Genomic DNA, 20,485 nt, shown 5'->3' with positions numbered 1-20,485 from the left:
ATAGAGCTGACAGCCAGTCCCTGTAAAATAATCAATATTGCCATCAAACCGATGTCAATCATATTGTCAAGCGTTCTTGAATTGCCGTTCCTGCATTTCAAATGAGGTTCTCCCCACTTTAAATTTACCTGTGACATTTTCAAATAAAACAAGCAGAGAAGCTAAAGTCGGGTATCCCGACTTTGAAATAATCTGTACGTATGTGTAGAATAACTATGCATGTCCATGCGTGTATGTGTGCATCTGTGTATGTCTCGTGTGCCTGTGCAAAGCAGTAACAACAGCAACAACAACAACAACAGCTGCGGACACTGCTTGGTCATATATACATATATGGCTATAACTTCCTATTAAATCCTGTTAATCAGTATGAAACTTAATATACGGATTCATAATCACTAACTGGAAGAATTACCTGAATTTCAAATAAAAATTCCAAGAACAACGGGAGTTATGGACAATCAGTTATTCCGTTGGAAATGCATATTTTTTGCGTATTTACATAAGGCATCTGGTGCCCTTAGGTCTCATAGCTTCTGAGATATAGGCGATTATACGAACGGAAAAATGGGGAATCCCCCATAGGTGGGAAGTGGGGGGCAAATTAGAAAAATAAAATAAACTTGCACAGCGTACACACAAAAAGCATCTTTGTGCACAATTTGGTGTCTCTAAGATATAGTCTTTGAGATCCAGGTAATCATACGGACAGACAAACAGACAGACAGGGCTAGATCGACTCGTCTTGTCATGCTAGGGTCTGCCACGCCTCATTCTGCCTGTTACATTTTTCAGCTCGTACAAGAGTACTTTTCATGTGCAGAGTATAAAAACTTACGCCTGTGAGGCTATGAGGCATTTCCGCCAAAATGAATAATCAATAAATAATCTAATTCGTATGGATGGATATGGTGAAACAAACTTGTTCTGCTTAGGGGAATATGAATACCTAGTTTCATTATTATAGCTCTAATACTTTCCGAGATTTTGGTGTTCATACAGACGGACATGGCATTATCGACTTAATCTGCCATAGTCTGGTTTCTGTGCCGATCGTTTCTATGCATTTATATGATATGGTGCACCGATTGACAGAGTTTTTATGACATTATCATTTTGTTGAGAAACTACGAAAAGCTTATTAATATCAGAAGTTGGAATAAAATATGTAATTTGGTTTCCACATACTACTAATAAGTACAAAAGTTTGTTATTGATTTTTAAACCATTTCCGATTCCAATCAGTAGTTTAGTATGATTTGAAGATATTGTCAATTTTAATTTAGAGATATATATTCTGCATTTCCCTTTGAACGTACACACATACAAAAAATTTAACATATTTCTACTTGCAAAATTTTTGTTCTCTCAGCAGCTAGTACTTTACATTTTCAGTTCATCCGCGACTAAGTGTTATTTTATTATCGTCTGCAGAGCTACTCGTCTATCAAAAAAGTGAATACGAGTATGTTTCAGGAAGTCAAAGATATTCCCACTTTTAAGTGTGTGCTTGTTGGAGATGGTGGAGCGGGTAAAACAACCTTTGTGAAGCGCCACATAACTGGCGAATTTGACAGAAAATATGTTGCAACACTTGGCGTGCAAGTGCACCCTCTGGTTTTTCACACCAATCGAGGTCCCATACGATTCAATGTCTGGGATACAGCTGGCCAGGAGAAGTTCGGTGGTCTTCGGGAAGGGTACTACATCCAGGGTCAATGTGCGATTATCATGTTCGACGTCACTTCGCGCGTTACATACAAAAATATTACAGCTTGGCAGCGAGATCTAATGCGCATTTGTGATAATATACCGATAGTGCTGTGCGGAAATAAAGTGGACATCAGTGAGCGCAAAATTAAGGCAAGACAAATAATGCGAATGAGCAACCAGAAACATCTAAAATATTTCGACATTTCCGCTAAATCAAACTACAATTACGAGAAACCATTTCTTTGGCTGGGATCCAAATTGGTTGGAGATCCCCATTTGCAATTTGTTACAATGCCAGCCCTTCTGCCGCCTGAAACCCAAATAGACGATAAGTTGAGACTGCAAATAGAGCGCGATTTCAAGGAAGCACAGGAGATTCCCTTACCCGAGGAAGATGTCGAAATGCAATAGCTTTTCCGTTACAACATGCCAGAAATATTTCAAAAACAACAGCATAAAATGACACAAAAGCTGCAAGTAATAAAAATACAACCTATATTGCAGACTAAAGTAATAATAAGACTATGCACATATTAAGAAACAATGGGTTGAAAAATTAATAACAAAGAGAGGGAAGTATGCATATGGCACAATCTTTGAAGTTAAAAAGTAGTAGTCCGCAGTTTACTTGACTCACTAAGCTGAAATGCACAAAATTGTCGAGTATAGGTATATTCTCACCGCAACTCTATTCCCGAATATCCTTGCGTAGTCTTTAGAATGTTTATCAAAAAACGAGTTGATACTTGTATTTTTACTCTTGAACTCTACTTCTGTTTTGAGCCCTAAACCATTATTTCCAATGTAATACGCGAAAAGAGTAGAGTATGGTGATTTTGTATTGTTGAAAATAATCTAGGTGTACTGTTAATAATATACTTTTGGTGACAGATTTTAATTTATGATACTTTCATAAAAATCTAATCGAATTGAAATCCATATTTAAATGTCAAGCGTTAAACGTTGCGAAGTTAATAAGATTTAAAAATGCAACTAGTCCTGATGAACATATAGACATGAAAGATCGACTGAACTCACAAATATTTGGCATCACACACACTTTCGAGATGTGTTAATTAATTGTGTTCATAACACAATACAAGTACTATGCATATTGCGTGCGTACTATCCAAGGATCATTATATTGCCCTTTCCTAAATCGCTCCCGAATATATATATAAATACGCAACGGTTGTCAATCCGTGTCAATCTGATTGCAGCCCATTAAATATGGGTAACGTGTGCGAGGGCTTACAGTCGCAACAAAAATATTGGTGCCACATGTTTCTAAAAGAGATTACAGCTGTCATAGTGAGAGCATGTTCATGTGTGTGCGTATCTGCATGTGTATGTGTGCAATTAGCGCTGGTAATTGTGTATTTTGCATTAACCTTATTCGAGAGGATTTTCATGTGAAATTGTTTTGACAGCCGTCTCGGTAACAGTTGACAGTCAGCCCCTATGTACTAATAGCCTTAAATCGTAATTAAGCTTAATGGAAAAAGGTTTTAGTGTGCAACACTTTATGCGATTTTCTTTAAATTGTTTCTTCGCTATTCCACCAGTTTTTAATTTATTTTTGTCATTAGTTTGCTTGCATGTTTTTCTTTGCTTTGACTATCTATGAGTACGATCAAAATGTTATAGTGTTTCATGAAATTTAATGACTTAATTACATACTGTTATGTATGTTAACAAATTGTGCTAAAATTTAAACAACCCAATTATTATTATTATCATTTTAAACTATTTAAACTAAGAATATATATTATTCGCTACATAATTAATTAATAAGTTTAAAAATAATTATGTATTATTATGTATAATTATGCTTCCAACTTGTTGGTTACTCTATAATCTTGTAATATTGGTGCCTATATTTTGTGTTTGCTTTAAATTTCAACACAAGTATAAATTTAATTTAACTATCAGGTGTGTACTTCTTTTTGAAGTACAGATTCCCTGAAGTAATATATTTAACCGATTAGATAAAATTAGAATGTCTGTAGTGGAGAAAATGGTGGGTCCGGCACGTTCTAATCATTTCTTGTGGTACAATAACTTGATTTTTATTAAAATATCTTGCCACGGCTGTAACACACACTCACACCACATAAGCGCAGTGTGGTCTTACAATCCCTAGAAATTTGCTTTATTGTTAGTAAAATGTGTGTTTATTTGTTCAACTTGGTATGACTTACCAGCTACCAGGTATAGTCTGTATAAGAAAAATATAAACGCAGCTACAATGCTGTTACAATGAACTGTTATGAGCATATTTATTATTCCAGCGAGATCTCACTCTACTGATGCAGTCGAACATCCGTAAATATATATATCCTTATCAGTGCTTGTGATTATTCTTACAGCGAAATGCCGCCGCAGTTCATTGTCTGCTGATTGATAATTCTTAATACTGGAAATCAAAGACATTTTTAACCGGCACAAATAATGACATCGGAAGCGAAAATAAATATTTAATTCATATATCAATATTTGTTCGTAAATCTTAAAGTGAAGTACGACTAACCTAGATTTTTTGTAAAATTTCTGCGTTTTAACGTTAACGAAACATTATGCGTTCACGTTTATATTCTTTCCAACACTGCGACCGTTTTGGACAATCCGGTTCCACTATGCCTATAATAGGGCATGTTTTATTTACTTTAATCAGGTTAAAGGTCTCGTACTTACCAGTTGTCAAGGCCAGCAAAGTCATGACCATGATAATCATTGCTCTAATTTTCATGTTGTTTTCGGTTTCATGGCAATTACTAGACTGTTGCTGTAGCTATTTAATGAAATGCATTTATTATTATTTACTACAATGAATCGCAAATGATTCTTATCTCAGCTTTAAAATGAAATGCACCATATCTACACTGAACAAAAAGACGACTATTCATTTTATACGGGTTTCAATAAAATAAAATTCAATCAATATTATGGTTTTAGTATCAATATAATGATGAAAAATTATTAATTTGAAAGGAAGTACATATTATCAGTGTTTGCATATACGAAGGTTAACAAAAAATGAATTTATCAATATATGAAATATACAAAAGTTTCAAATTAAGGGTTAAAGTTAAAGGGTTGGTTGATTGAAATATTGGATTTGTCTTGTTTCCTGAAGTGGACAAAATTAAATATTTGCTTAGTATTAACCAAGGGGAAAAATAAACAGCTGGCATTCCGAGAGTAAAAAACTTGCAATCATTAGACCAAATACACGAATGTACACGATTGAAAATGATAATTAAATAAAAAATGTGTAATGAAATTAATAACTAAACAATTAAGGGCGAAGGAATTGATTTCTAGAAATTTGTTCGGCTTAAATGATGAAACTACAACGTATTTGGCAGAAGTGTTTGCAACGTAAGGTATTAGAGTCGGTTTGTAGTTAATTTTTAAATTTTTTATAGTTTAATCAAATTTGCAGATTATGGTGAAAGTTATTTTCAAATTAATTATAAACTTACTTTAGTTTTACAGTTAACAGATGATGTCTACGATATTAAAATATTTAAAATATAAAGAATGGACACGTTTAAAATGTATTGAAGAATTGATTTCCCACACATTAAAATCTCGATTTTAAGATGCGATTGATGACAAAAAGCACATAATTAAATAAAGGGCTTACGAGTTTTGTAGCTTATTCTGTAACTGGCTGGAAATATATTAAAGTGGTCGAATTTATTATTATTATTGTTTATCATTGAAAAACCTAATTTAATCAATTTTATTACCAAAATTAAAGTTTTTAAATTGATTCCCAATAGCCATTAAGGTTATTAGCTGTTTAAATCTTTGAACTACTTACATTCTCTGGATCTATTTAAGCACAACGAACCATCAAGAGTTACGCCATTTATTATGGGGTCGCTTAAATGAGCGTAATCTAACCTACATTTGTAAAACGTGCAACGTGCAGCAACAACAATGATCTAGACGACTTTCAGCTATTGCCATAACACGCATACGCCATGTGGTGCGCGTAAAGTAGAATTTGGGGGCCATGTGGGCCGCATCGTTGCGTTTGTTTATTTTCGTAAACAGTATAAAAACAGCGAACTGCAGATCAGCTGCAATAAAGAGCCGCCTTTTAGCCACACCAGTGGGCGTGACTCTGTTGCATGCCACACTTTTGTTTTTGTCTGTCAGGCAACATGGAATTTGTGCATAAAATGCTTTGTTGAAAAGAAATTTATAACACGGCTAAGAAATTTACTGCGCTGACAGGCGGCTTTACGGTAATGAGAAATGGTTAGGCACCAGGCATTTAAGCGCATTTATTTACTCGCATTATGATGCACAACACAAAGTGCATTATTATGCATAGCTGTTGCTGGTATGGTAGCGACAGAGCAAACGCTGCATAATATAATTTTCTTATATACATAATGCTGCTGCACCTTGGGATGAATTCGAAAAGTTGTCATTATAATGAACAACCAATTTTGGTGGGTGGTATTAAAAAATTATATAAAGCAAATATAGAAATAAAAATTTGTCTTATAAAATAACAAAATAAATAATACAAATATATCGCTTTCAATTGCAAATGTAATATGTAAATATTTGTAAGCTCATATATAAATGCAAATGCAGTTAGCAATCAAAAGCGCTGTCCTATCAGCAACTTAGGGAAAACTTCTTTATTTATTTGTTGATGCTATAAAATGCCATAACACATAAAATTGGTTAATTGTGTTAATGTACGTATATTATAAGCAAACAAGACTACATTTGACTGCTCTCTCTTCAGTTGATGCCTTATTATTTCAATTTAAACACAGCCTAACAGTGTCTATAGATAAGTTGTGTAGTTCATCTAAACAGAATGTTATTGCCAAATTATTTAGAAATGGTATTAGGTATTTCAAAAATATTTCAAAAACTATAATTTTTGTTGGTTATCGATATTTTTAAAAATATTACAATGCGAGCATGATTGTAGCTTTTGAATATTGTGAAATATACCTTAATTTCGTTTATTATACCAGCGTACGCCCTTCATTTTTATTGTAAGCACTGTTCCTCTAGTAGCAGACAGCTGCAGGGCGTTTGTTTGATAGTTTCTGCATTTTAAAAACTCTTTTTGGTGGAGGAAGCTGTGCTGCATAATTGGCAGCTTTGGCTGGCGTGTTTGCGGACAAACATGAAAAGCAATGAAAGTTGTGCGTCAGTGTTTTGTTTTGAACATTTTGGCTACATGCATAAATATAATTTGCACTTTTAATTGGGCGTAAATAAAGCAACTACCACACTGCCGCTATGTGAGAATGTTTCTTGTTAGCTGGTACCATATACTAGAAGTATTGTCACTAAATTTCATGGTAGATTTTGAATTCCATTTATAGTTTCACGCACACATAACTTTTAATACACAGCCAGCACTCCCAATGGCGCTTCTAGCGTTTTGCTTTAGCAGTTTGTTGTTGATTTTGATTTTAGTAGAAATTTCTCATGAAGTAGACAATGATATTGTTTTATGTAGTTTTGATTTTGAACAACTTTGTGCGCTCATGTATTTATTTTGATTTTCGCTAAACTTAACACTAATATATTCTATTTGATATTTCGGTTCGCATGGTACAGCATTTTGTTTATTCTTTTATTCTTTATTCTATCAATCTTTCGGTATTTTTATTTACTGTTAATTTAAGTGCACTGTTTTTCAAATTCCATGAAATATGTACTTTAATGTTTTCGATATAGTGGGCTTGACTGCACATCAGTCAAATCTTCATCGGCCCAAAAAAAATCCTCTTCACAATGATTTTTAAATGTTTAACCATTTTTTTCTGTCAATTTCCTGTAAAAACAAACCTTTCAATGCCATTCGTATTTATATAAGCGCTTGTAAGTATGCTACGTATTTTTTCGTTTCCTTCAACACGGCAACCCCAACCAAGGCAACGGCAACAACAACGCCAACAACAGCGATGATGACAACTGACTGCACAGCAAATGTCAATAAAAAAAAAAACTCGCGCAAAAACTGGAAATTAAATTTGCACAAACGTAAAACCTGTTTGAACTTAACAAAAACATCAATTGGTGGCTTGGGGGAAATGTGTAAAATTATGCCAGTGGGGGCGTGGAAAAAAAACAGAAGCAAATGCTTTAAGAAAATGAAAATAAATAGAGGCTACACTTGGGACGCGTACTGTACTGGTGCGGTCCAACCACCCATGGGGTGCTTTAGCACTGATTTTTGTTCCTGTTAAAAAATGTTGTGAAAATCTGACTAATACCCTTCTTAAGGCGGCATTTTGGGATTGCTATGCAAGAAAACAATTCAAAATCGTTAAAAAAGTGATTTGTAAAATGTAGATTGCTTCTAACATATTAAATTAAAAAGTTTGGGGTCATTTCAGTTATAAAAGGAGTTAGAATATTGCCTGATTAGTTCCTCAAATATGAAAACAGTTCTAAATAGTGCGTATTAACTCTGTTTCTGAAAATGAATATTTATTAAGAATATCAACTACATTCATTAGAATCTTGATCATTATTTTAAGTAAAAACACCTTCTAATGGAATAAGTTGAATAAACAAAAATAAATTTTAAAGCTAACTTTACATATTTTGGAAAAGATCTAAAGTGGGTGTTTCCAAAATCAAATACTTACTATATACCTATTATTCTCTTTATTATTTGTTAATTATTAATTTTTTTATTATTATTTTTATTCTCTTCTTGTAAGAATAAAAAAATAATAAGTATTATTGTTAAAGATTATTGTAATTTGGAAGGAGAAAGTGCGCTATATATTTTTAAATGATGCACAAAACTGTAACACTAAATTTGATTTTAATATACACATTTCTCTATTACTCGGTTTTAAAAATAAGGAGGAATATCAATCCTTCGAAGCGCCTTTGGCCGATGTGTTTGATAAGTCTCTGTAGACTTTATTGCGTCGCCTAGTCGTTAGAAAATGCGAATGGAACTTGAAGTATCTAAGGTCTGTGTCCTTTTCTTAGCGATCTGTTAGTAACATTGTAAAAGCGATCAAAGCTGTAACATTTTGGAATTTTTTTTTGTCAAAGGAAAGAGACGAATAGGGTATTGAAGGTGCGCCAAATGAAATACAGGAATTCTTAATTCTCTGTTGCCACCCATTCTATGCCTCAATATGGGGAGTGTCTGTGTATATGTTTGGCCTTTGTATGGCTGCCAGCCGAGTGGTCTTTGTTGTAACTCTTAAATTGTCAATTTTTGTGTGTTTACAAGCTCGAAAAGCCAAAGGCAGACAACAAAAATAACATCATGCCGTTGTTTTGCATGCTTGCCCTTCTTTTTTTTTTCGAAATGTTGTGGGGGATGGAGGCAAGGGCGCTTTTATCGTACACATGTGAAGCGGAAGTTTAGCATTTGTTGTTGCTGCACGTGCGCTGGCAGATCGGCTGTTATGTCTTTGGGCTCACTTCCTGTTGATTGCATTGTTTATGATGGCACAGGCAAAAGATGTCTACTAGTCTAAGCTGCCGCATTGTTTCATTCTAAAGTTCCTTTTACAATTTCGATAGTGTTTGCCCTTAAAATGCCCACAGTCCACAAAGATTAGCTAACACGTCCACTCTTCTATGCACCGTTTCCAGCATTGTCCTCTGGGGATATGAAATCAAGTTGTTAGCTGCATTCAAAAATGAAACGGATATTCATTTTTCCAATTATGTTTCTCTCATTATTATGGAAATTTCGAAGAATTTATTTGCATTCATTCTTGTGCATGTAAGCAAGGATACTTAACTATTTTCTTTTTTAGGCTTAAATCGTGTATTCGAGTAGAGATAAAAATGCTTGACAGTTTTATTTCGAATACTTTTCCTTTTAATATTTTATTACTATCAGTGGATGTATATGTTAGAAAATACTTATTTTAAATACAAGATTCGAACCGATATATTTATTAAATCATTTTGAAAAAATTCATATTAAAATTTCCGATACCTCTATAATAAAACATCTTAATTTATAAAATAATATCACGGGTTTTATACTTTCTAAGCCATATTTGTTAAATTTCCGAAACCTTTTCCTGTTCTTTACATCCACTTCTAAATTGAATATAATTATTCTAATTATAGACCCTTAGGAAATTAATTGCTGCATAGCTTTTTCTCTAATTTTTCTCTGAGTGTAGCTTTTATCATTACAATTTGGTTTTATCTCTGCCCGCAAAGCTTTTCACATTGATTTAATATCATTTTCAAAAGCTGTTTGGAATTGGTTTTTGATGAATCTAGTATTTGTTCGTCCCCCTTGCTATTGCTGCTAACATGCCATCCTTCAAACTGGTTGATTTAATTTTTTGTTTATCACTATTTAGGCAAAAACGTGAACAGTAATTGGTGATAGGTTTGCCGATTGTGGCTTTTATTGTAGCCGATATTTACTGGGCTTCTCTTGTTGCTCGGAGTTTTGCACGCAATTAATTTAATTTGGTAAATTCTCTGTAAAAGTTTTCGGCCGTGCATGAAATTTTGCGGCCGGAAGCGTGTTGGCTTTTGCCGGAATACCATTAAAAAGTTTTGCTCTGTTCGCATGTTATGTGAGCTATATGTATAAGATTTTAACATTTGATTGAATGTAGCATTCGGCTACGTGTGTGATGAAAAGCTTTGCGAAACGCCACAGTTTTCAAACAACAACTCAAAGACAGGCATTCCTAAATGGGTTCATTACATATTTTGTGAAATAGGCAAAGTTTTCTACTTGAAAGAACTTTTAAAACATTAAGGATACAAATTTTGGTTGAGGGCGTCTTTTCTTGTGCAGCGATTTATAAACTTAAAGGGGTTTCTTTCAATTTGTTTATAGAATTGTGATTAATTGAGAAACGATTTTTTAAACTGCAAAGTACTTTTTGATGCTCCAAAGTTTTAAACTCCGAGCAGAGATATACTTATATAGAGAAATACGAATTTTTAGTCTTCGTCCAAGGTCGTCGTGACTAAAAGGTTTTTTAATATTTTTTTAAATATCACAGTGAGTGCCGTTTATATAAACTTGTGCTTCTATTAGGGACTGATAAAATGCATCATTATTTGAACTTTAAAGAGTGTAGTGTTTTATTGATTTTTATTAATTTATCAAAATATTCACAAATGTTATGAATCGACTAAAAGCAATATGCCAGAAATTGTTAGTGGACTTTAGAGCATGGTAGTTAAAGGAAAACTAAGAGCATCCTTATAGTATATATGATTGCTTGCAAATTATCACGCAACAACTTCGATATGATTTTTAAACTGAACTGGCTACAGTAAACCCTGAAATATTGATGTTTCACGTTTCAAGTATACCATCGTGTATTTTTTGGAATCGTTTCAAGATAAAAATTGTATACAAATTATTCAGTTTTAAGTGTTTATATAAAAGAACTTGAAATATAATTTACGTGCAAATGTTGCCATTCGAGCTGTAGGAGAGAAGCGCAGCTGCAAGTGTCACTTGACGGAAATTGTTGTTGTTGACAGTTTTAATGACATCCTGGGAAATTGTTAAATGCTGCCAAAAAGTAGCGCACATAGTGCTCACATTTATCATAGTCCAGCCCCCAACAATGGCATTTTCGTAACTAAATACAATTTAAGCAGCGTCAGCAAGAACGAAAGCCAAGAGACGATAGAGAGTTGGGTTGGACAGGCGTGTTATTGTTATGACACGCAAAAATACTTTTGATTGACAAGATGGCACAAGTTAATGGAGAATTAATAGTTGCCAGGCAGAAACGGTGCTGGACAAGAAAATTGAATTTGAAGATAGAGCGGAGCACAAATGCAATTGTCTCGAAGATGGTGTTTGAAAAATGACTTCAAATCCCCTTACTGATGCTGCTGTGTAATGTTGTTTCTGATGCTGTTGTTTTTGTTGCTGTTGCCAATTTTCAGCAGCAGCAGACGTTGCGCATTTATCCTGCCGCCTACCCTCTGCCAAAGGACATTAACAGCATGTTGCTTTCACACTATTTTATTGTGTCGACAGTCGCAAAGGCCGAGTGTCGAGTGCGGACTCATTGTTGTTGCTCTTGCTTCGGTAAGCGGATTATGCACTTTAAATTATACCCAAGCAACCGAACAACAACAACAACAGCAACGACAGCATTGGCGATGACAACAAGCTCAAGTTTGCTTTTGCCATCTTCCAGAGGCGAAAGGCCGCGCAACAAGCTCCAGTAAATGGCCAACAAATCTGCAAAATGACGCGTTAAAGCTTATAAAGAACGGGCAGCTAATTTGAATGCCACCGAAGTGGCAGTAAGATATGGCCCAGAGTTCAAGCTGAATGCGCGAGTAACGTAAGGATGCGAGAAGTTCAATGCATATATAAACAGAACTTTATTACAGTTTCTTTAATGGTCGGTTGGTGGAACAGAATAAGAAAAAAGGTACATATATAACAATAAAAAAGTGAATAAACTAAGCTAAATTATTTGCAACTGCAAGGGGAATACTTGTATGTACTCTTTAAAATGCGTGCTCTGTGTTGTTTGAACATAGTGGAACTTTTATTGGACACATTCTGATACTAAGTTATACTAACTAACAAATTATTTGACCATATTTAAAAAATGTTAAGCACGAAAGAACTACCAAAATGCAACCAAAAAAAGGCGTGAAATCATTAGAAATCATTTAAGAATATCGGTGAAAATTAATGGAAATGCCACTAAAATCAACGATTCATCGCATACTTACCAAAAAATAGAATCACTAAAAGGTGTGCTCGAAGCCATTTAATAGGCTTGTATCAATATTCTGAACGATATGCCGGGCGACCACCCACAACACAAGTTTAAGTGTTGTTGTCCAGGTGAGGCTTTGGATTTCGGCATCCACTACTTTTATTTCAAAGATATTTAATTTTGTAAATTGTAAACACTCATCCTTTTAAAGGTATAATTATTTTTAAAAGGTATTTAAATTAAAGTAACTTTGATTTATCCCCTATCATAATGACCAATGACATAGGTGCTCAAATGTTTATGCTTGTTCTTTCTATCTTATTATTATGATTTGAAATTGTATTATTTAAGAAACTCAAAATATTCGCCAATATTTAAATTGAAGACTTTGTGTACCATACCTGAGCTTCTTTTTGTTTTGTTCGTTTGGGAAAATTTCTTCAACACCCAAGTGTCACATGCACTTATCAGAAATGAGCACGACTGTCAAAGTATTGTACTTACAGAGAAGACAATCAACTGCTCATGCATGTCACGTTGCTCGGAAGCAAATGACAGCTGTCATTTTAACTGACATTTGATAGCATATAGGGAAAATATTGGCAAGTCTATGAGTGGAAAATGCTGTAGATATATTTGCGTAAGTGACAATAGAATTTATTTCTGCATATGCACCCAAATATACACATCACACAAACCGTATGTGTGTATGTTTATGTCAAAATCCATGATACAAATTATATCCTTAAGTAAAATTTCCTGAAACTTACCCTTGGCATTGAATTCCACAGCACAACCTCTCATTTGCTTTTCCTCAAATAACAAGCAGAAAATACAATATTTTTTCATTCAATAGAAATGCCACTGAAAGTGCCTTCAATTGACGGACACAAGCAAAAGTCCACTCGACAAACACAACCATAAGAAGCAAACATTTGCCATTACCGGCTGCTCTAGTACGGAAATTGTTCGCGAACATTTCCACAACCTATCCTTTCGACAGGAAACTTAATTTTGGTGCAATTCGGGGGTGTCATACACTCTGAGAGGGACCAAAAAAATTATATAAGAAACGAACTTGTTCTCTTTTACGTATTTTGGGTGGAAGCTGCTTAACTAGTCCTTTTTTGTAGCATACTTTTTGGGGCCCAATTATGCTAACGTAATTTGTAACCACATGATGTCGTGATGGAATTATAATGAAGCTGTGGCGATGCTTTGCACCTCGAGCCAATTATTTGAACTATGTGTAATAGTTTGGAAATACAATAACATTTACAATATCAGCTTTAATAGCTTTGAATCACTCTAAAAAATGATTCAATGGGAATAATTTTATGCACAATCTCAACCTTTATTCTACTGAAGTTGAATATCGTTAGCTTTACAAGGGTTATTATACTTAACAGGGATAAAGTGCATGTAAAAAATGGAATTAATGGAAAAAATCAGCAAAATTATATAAAAAGAGTATTCCCTTTCGAATTAAAAGTGTGAAAAACGTAGCTTCTCAAATATGTCACAGTTGTTTGATAACACATTTACTTGTATTTCTTTTATTTATTTTATTTGTTTGTTTTATTGATTTATAATGAATTTTACCGCTTGATTTATTTGTTGGTTTGAGAGAAAATCTAGTTGCTGGCTTAGAACATTAGAATAATATAAAAAAAAAAGATATATAAATATAATACTAATTGGACACTAATTGATAGTTCAATTAAAGACATTTAACGGGCACGAGCTTGCAGTTCTAGGCTGTGATTGCCCCTTATGGATAGTTTGATTTTGGTACTATAGTATATTAGTAAATGTATATCCAATTACTTGCCACTGATAATTCTAAATACAATACCATTGAATGCGCATAATGTGGCTATTAGGCTCTTGTGCATATTTCATTTGCTCAAGCACATACACATATATATGTAGATTCACCTAAACTACAAGCACACAGACGGTTGTCAGCAGTTGTCAAATATTTGTTTACCCTCATTTCCCAGGACACAGTCGCATTACAAGAGGAGTATTGAATAGTCCTTAGTTTCACAATCAAATAGACACATACTTATGTCTATATATACATATATATGTACATGTGTGAGCATGTACGAGTATGTATTTGTTTTCCATCATATTTTATCGTTGCCATAGCAAAAGCAGCAAATACAAATCAATCGCAAATTGCTTTTCAATCATTTATTGTGTGCTGGATGTACGTTTTGTGTAGATCCTTTTGTTATGCCGCTTGTTGATTATTATTGACCATTGGTAGTTTGCTTTATGACTGCCATAAATTAATTTAAATTTTCATCTGGGCCATGGCCAAAAATCAAACAAAAACACACAACCCAACACAATTGGGTATCACATGTGCATGTACGAGTATCTACCCTCCTCCACAACTTTGACGTAGTGCTCACGTACACAAAGGGCGCATTAAATGACGCACACAAGCCTTTATTTCATTGTTTGATGAGCTGCCCTTTTTTCTGTCACCCCTCGCTCGCACATTTCACATTTCAGTTCAATTCATTTATAACAAAAGCCCAAACATACACACCCATCCACTCCAACAGAGCACACACACGCATACATACTCGAATATTGTATTAATTGATTGAAGTACATACGTGGTGTGTGCAGTCGGCGCTCAATAACATTTTCTTGTTATGAAATCATATCAATGCCCAGTCAGTCAAATACTTGTATATATAGCTGGAGGCATGTATTATTACGTATACGCCCCATGCGCTGCGCTTTAACAAATATTTGTCATAGCTGTTGCAGCTTCGTTATGCACTCGCTCTTAATAATTGATTATTAAATTAATTCAATTTCATTGTACAACTGCACTGTCCGACCTTTTTTGTGACGATAAACCATAAATTAATCATTATTAAGTGACAATACGCGATTGCAAATAGTTTATTTAAACTTTTGCATCTGTCATTTCACAGTTTCACTTTTAAAATTATCTCTAGAAAAAATTTTGTTTTTAAAGAGGCATGCAGCTAGCATTTAATTGCAGAATTGCGCTCTTCAGTTCTGTCTTTAAACTAATATTAAAATTATTTAGAAAAATGAACACAAATGTGTTGATAAATTGTTACTGCATATGGGAAGTCTGGTGATATTACACATTATGGTCGTAGTAATTTAAGTTTTAAATGAAATTTTAAAGCTATCGATAACTGTGCAGTGACTATTATTTTAAAACAATTTAATTTTTTAGAGAATATTTTGCTTTCTTAAATAAAATTGGGATGGGATTAGAAATGAAAGCAATAAATATTAAACGTGATCATCGAGTGGTTTTGTTTTCCACATTGTTGAAGTAATCCCTTTGAACTAGAAACTAAATTTTTAGGCTCTCAAATTTTTAAAAAATAGGCAAATTTACGAACAAAAGCCAAATTCATCATGTATTGAAGTTAAGTTCTTTTTTTAAATTTTCATTAACCTCTTTGGTATTGTGGCTTAAGATGTATTCTAAATCGTATTAAATTTTCTATTATTTTAAATCATTTCATTTAGGTATTTAATATCTTTGTGTCGCCTGTTGAATCACTCTTTTCCTTTTGTTTCGCTCTCTTCTTGATTAAATTCTTGTCTGTTTGTACACGACATGTGAAATATGCAATGCTGTCCGTTCAGATGATGAGCAGAGGTCCTCATAAGTTCTGACATAAAAATCTCACGTTGATATGTTGCTAAGGGAATGAAAGAAATATTTGTTATGTGCGGCAATCCGGTAAACCCCTTATACAAATATTAAACGAACATACAACATGCAATGTGTGTACATAGGTATGTCTATGGAGATGAAAAGCAAATCCCATCAAAATAAAAAAAAAAAACGTCGCTCAAGTTTCGTTAAACAAAAGTCCGAGTCCGCTCTACAAAATGAGTTTTGCTCTGTGCGAGCTATGCACCTTATGTCTTGCTGTTGACCTTAACAATATGTTTTATATATATGTGTGTGTGTTGGACAGACACAGCAGAGAATGACAACCTAGGCAACCTATAAGGATTAGCTGTCAAGTACGCTAGTAGTTTGTACAGGAGGGACTAAAAGTAGATTTTAGGCTTAACCAAAAAGTTGTTGCGTTGGTGGGGGCGAGGTGGGGAGGGAATGATAGGCAAGGCATAAAAATGTTCAACAACGACAAAAACGCTAAAGGCAGGCGCGAGCGCGTGTTTTCTCAACTCGCCCAAATGCCTTTCGCATGTTTGGCATGCCTTTTGGTTAGGCTGCAATCCTTGCCACCCCAACAAGAGTCGGTTGTATAGTACATATATCCCCTCTCACATACACACAAACACACGCACGCAAGCCCGCACGGCGCAAAATCCTGCACTTCCGCTGATAAAATTCTTTTTTGAAACCCAAAAACGACAACGACTCATCTGAGCCGACATTGCCGCACATTTTTGCATGTGCTGTCATTTTGTTATCAGCTGTCTAACCAACCTACCAACCCACCAACCAACCATCGTGCAGTTATTTTGAAACAATTTACGCAAACATTTTTAGCTGTAAAAGTTTTCGTCCCAAAACTGTCAAACATACTCGTACTCGTACTCCTCCGTAGGAGAAGTTCTGCCACAGCGAGCGCATGGCAAGCATTTTTCATTGGATTTGCTTAACAAATTTAATTAGCTGTCACTTTTGATTAAAACTTTGTGCTCGCATAGTTTGTCGAAATTTTTAATTACGACAATTATTCAAATTATTTTGCAGCAGGTAATATTTGCAAAACTAAATTGATTGGCTTATAATTATCGTTTGATCTCATCCCGTAATTGGATTCATTATCGATTATTTCTGTGCTTATTTTCAACAAATTGTATGCAATAAAAGTTATACAAATTACGTACAGTTGCATCGCAATTTATTAAAATGATGAATTGAATAAATAGACATTTTCATTTCTAAGAAAAACAGGAGAATTTTTTTCCAAACTTCAATTTAAGTATTCATAAGGACAGCAAATAAAATATTAAGTTGGGTCGCCCATAACATTCTGCTGCTTAATATTTTAATAGGTTCTGCTCAATTGTAAACCAACCATATGTTCAATTGTGGCCAACTAAGTATTATAAATTACGTCAATACTCATCAACCACAAACAGATGTTCAAAATGACACACACACATACTTAGATATATTTATATGTATGTACAAGTATGCGAGTACATCCACTATAGGAGGGGTGTAAGGCCAAGGAATTCATGATAATGGGCTGATGATGGCTGACCAACTCGTTGAAATGCTTTGACAGCTATATACGTACGTTGGGGTCGCATGTGTAGTAATGACCACAAGTACAAGAGCGACAGCACTCCCGGGTTCCCCATTCAAGTCATCACTTACTCACACATATACATATATAAACAGACACATACGGCACTAAAAAGTGTCAGTTGGCAAATGTTAGTGAAGACAAAGCGTGAGTGAGGGAGGGAGGGAGGTAGAAAAGACTAAAACAACGTTGAAAGCTTTTGCAATGTGCACTCTCGAATGTTATTAGGTTGAGAGGATGGATGGGCGTACCAGTTGGCTGGACCTGTTCTATTCTTGTTGTAATGCAAAAACAATTAAAATGGAACCCAACCAGTGTGCTCGTAACTAGCGACTGAGTCGAGCACAAAGGGGACGACCACACCACAAGCAACAGGCATATGGGTATGGATCCTTCATACCCACGAGTGCCCGCCTCATTCCCATTGCATTCATTTTTTCGCCTGTGCCAGCAGTTTTCCAGTTTTCCATTTCCCCGCCCCTTTTCTCCCCAGCATACATATGTCGCGCTACTTGGTTTACAGTTCCCGCTGTGTTGATATGTTTCTGTCAGTCGGGTTAAGCAGACGCTGACGGTGTGTCAATACCGTACATATGTGTGTGTGTGTGTGTGTGGCTACAATATCTGACAGTGTTTGCGGGTATGTGCCTTATCAACAAATGCCAAGCACACGAAGGTCCAACGTAGCTCAGACCGTCGCAAATTTGAATGACGCGCAATGCCAAATGACACTGAACGCAAATGAAAGGTAAAAACAAACACAGCAATGTCTAAAGTTGTTGAATCCACATCGCCCAAGCTGCTGCATTAATATAACAGAAGGATTATGCGCTGAATCCTTGTCGTGAAATACAATTTTAGGCAAAGTATAGTAATTGAGAAGATCTATTCTCTATTCCGGAAACTACTCCTGCATTTTTTGAGTATACGAAAACTTGTGACTACTCGCAATATGTTTTTCATTTGCTGACCTGCCTAATGGAGGCAACATTAAATTTTAGGTATTGATTGCCAAAAAAAAAAAACCATACCCTATGTTCAAAAAAACCATTTTTGAAAAAAAAGAGTAGATTGGATTATAAATGAGCATTTAGTATAATTTTATTTGAGATTGCATTCAGTACAATTAAGATTAAATTTAAATATTAATTTTAATATAAAATAAAATGTTATTACCTTTATTTTTAGTTTCTGTTTTGATTTCGAAATTCGTTTCTAATAATAATAGCAAGTTTTTATAAATTTATTAGCTTTTAGGTATTTAGTTTTTAATCATTTCCAATAGTTAGGCTTGCAACGTCTTATTTGTCGAATTTATATAGACTGTTAGCTGTCAGAATTTTTTTCTTTAAGTAAGGAGAGGAGAGAGGTTAATTATCTTAATTAAATTGGTCACATTAACATGTTAGCATTTATTTTAATTTGAAGCAAATTTTTGATGGAAAACTAGCACCTTATTAACACTCAAAATCAAATTTAGCCTTCAATATTGCTTGTCTTAACAATTTTTGAATAAAGCTTTCAAACAGCTGGCTTCGAATTTTTTATTTTTAGTTTAAACACCTACTCCTCAAGTTTCCAAATTCTATACAAAACGGCAGATTTACTATAAATTCATTATTTTGTGCCTGCAAAAGATCAACTTTTTTAAACACTGGATTATTTTTAAATTGCCGGATTACACTGCTAGAAAAGTAGTCGTGTACATGGGTTTACGCTTAAAGCAAAAATTGCTTTGGTTAAGAATCGTATAAAATAGCAACTGTTTAAATTACATTTTGACCATGTTGCCTGTCCAAATGTCCAGCCTGACCAGTGCCAGATAATAGTGCGGACGCAGGCGGGTCCACAACCAGAATATGCAATTCTAAAAAGCGAGTGAAGTTTATGAAAATAACAACATAGCTCGGCCATACACAACCACACAAAGATATGCACGCATATCCACCTAGACAACCAAAAATTTCAACTGAGACCTGCAGTTTTTGCATTTTTGGTATGCATTAGACGTAGCCGAGTGTTGCGTCGACTCGTTGAGTCTGGCAAGCAACTATATATGCAGACATAAGCCGTGCTAATGTCTGTCAGAGCCATGCCACATGCAGCTACCCACAGTGGGGGACAGGCCCCACACCTTCCGATGCCGATACAAATTTCGTTCAGAGCTCCTCGCAGCATATAGAACAAACCAATGCACAGTGTTGCATTTTTGAGAAACAAGTGGCGTAGAACAGCACACAACATTGTAAAAAGTAACACAATTATACTTTAGGGATTTATTGAAAGGGAAAAAGAGTAGAGTCGAGTAAGCTCACAAAGCTGCGTACAATATTTAGAGATCGAATAGCAAGAGTTTAAATTAAAGTTTAGCATTTAATAGCACTGTAAACACATTTTACAACACTGTTAAGTAGCAGTTGTAAATAGAACAGAAAAATTAATAACTTCACAATTAGAGAGTTTTGGGATCGAACATCTTGAACCAGAATGCGAGCGTTTATCAATCTTTTTACTTTACTTAATATATTCCGGACTGAGTAGATTTTATAGGTGATATTGTTATATATTCGAACAAATTTGATAAATATTTTCGAAATTGTTAAGAAGAATATTTTTACTTTTAAATGTGATATTTACACATTTGAATTAAAACTACTATAGCCTTGCTGAAAGCCGCAACTTGTATTTGTATTTCCTATTCTAGAATAATTACAGCGTATTCGAATGAGGTGTACAGTTCCAAAATGCACTTGAGAATTT

The 20,485-nt window shown here is 34.5% G+C and overlaps 2 protein-coding genes and 1 long non-coding RNA gene across 6 annotated transcripts in view; 2 read left to right on the top strand and 1 right to left on the bottom strand.

Annotated features, from left to right (window-relative positions):
• LOC115633066 (calcium-transporting ATPase type 2C member 1) overlaps window positions 1-20,485 on the top strand; it is an 80,037-nt gene that overhangs the window by 3,034 nt on the left and 56,518 nt on the right. The gene's annotated exons all lie outside the window — the stretch shown is intronic.
• On the top strand, window positions 1,412-2,227 carry LOC115633068 (GTP-binding nuclear protein Ran-like). Its single transcript, XM_030530439.1, has one exon. The coding sequence runs from the start codon at window positions 1,468-1,470 to the stop codon at window positions 2,122-2,124; it is 657 nt and encodes a 218-aa protein (XP_030386299.1). The 5' UTR covers window positions 1,412-1,467; the 3' UTR covers window positions 2,125-2,227.
• On the bottom strand, window positions 3,963-4,480 carry LOC115633069. The gene is made up of 3 exons (XR_003996319.1): window positions 4,408-4,480; window positions 4,244-4,353; window positions 3,963-4,129 (listed from the first exon to the last, which is right to left on the bottom strand). It is a non-coding gene; the product is annotated as an uncharacterized LOC115633069 (long non-coding RNA).

The sequence above is a fragment of the Scaptodrosophila lebanonensis genome, unplaced genomic scaffold (assembly GCF_003285725.1).
Source record: "Scaptodrosophila lebanonensis strain 11010-0011.00,11010-0021.00 unplaced genomic scaffold, SlebRS2 tig00001415-arrow-pilon, whole genome shotgun sequence".
Classification (NCBI taxonomy): Eukaryota; Metazoa; Arthropoda; class Insecta; order Diptera; family Drosophilidae; genus Scaptodrosophila; species Scaptodrosophila lebanonensis.
The sequence above is the reverse complement of the archived record's forward strand: the minus strand, read 5'-3'. Positions and strand labels throughout refer to the sequence as shown.

What these genes read in the sequence shown, in the direction of transcription:
- LOC115633068 (XM_030530439.1), top strand. Translation starts at nt 1,468, where the DNA reads ATGTTTCAGGAAGTCAAAGATATTCCCACTTTTAAGTGTGTGCTTGTT.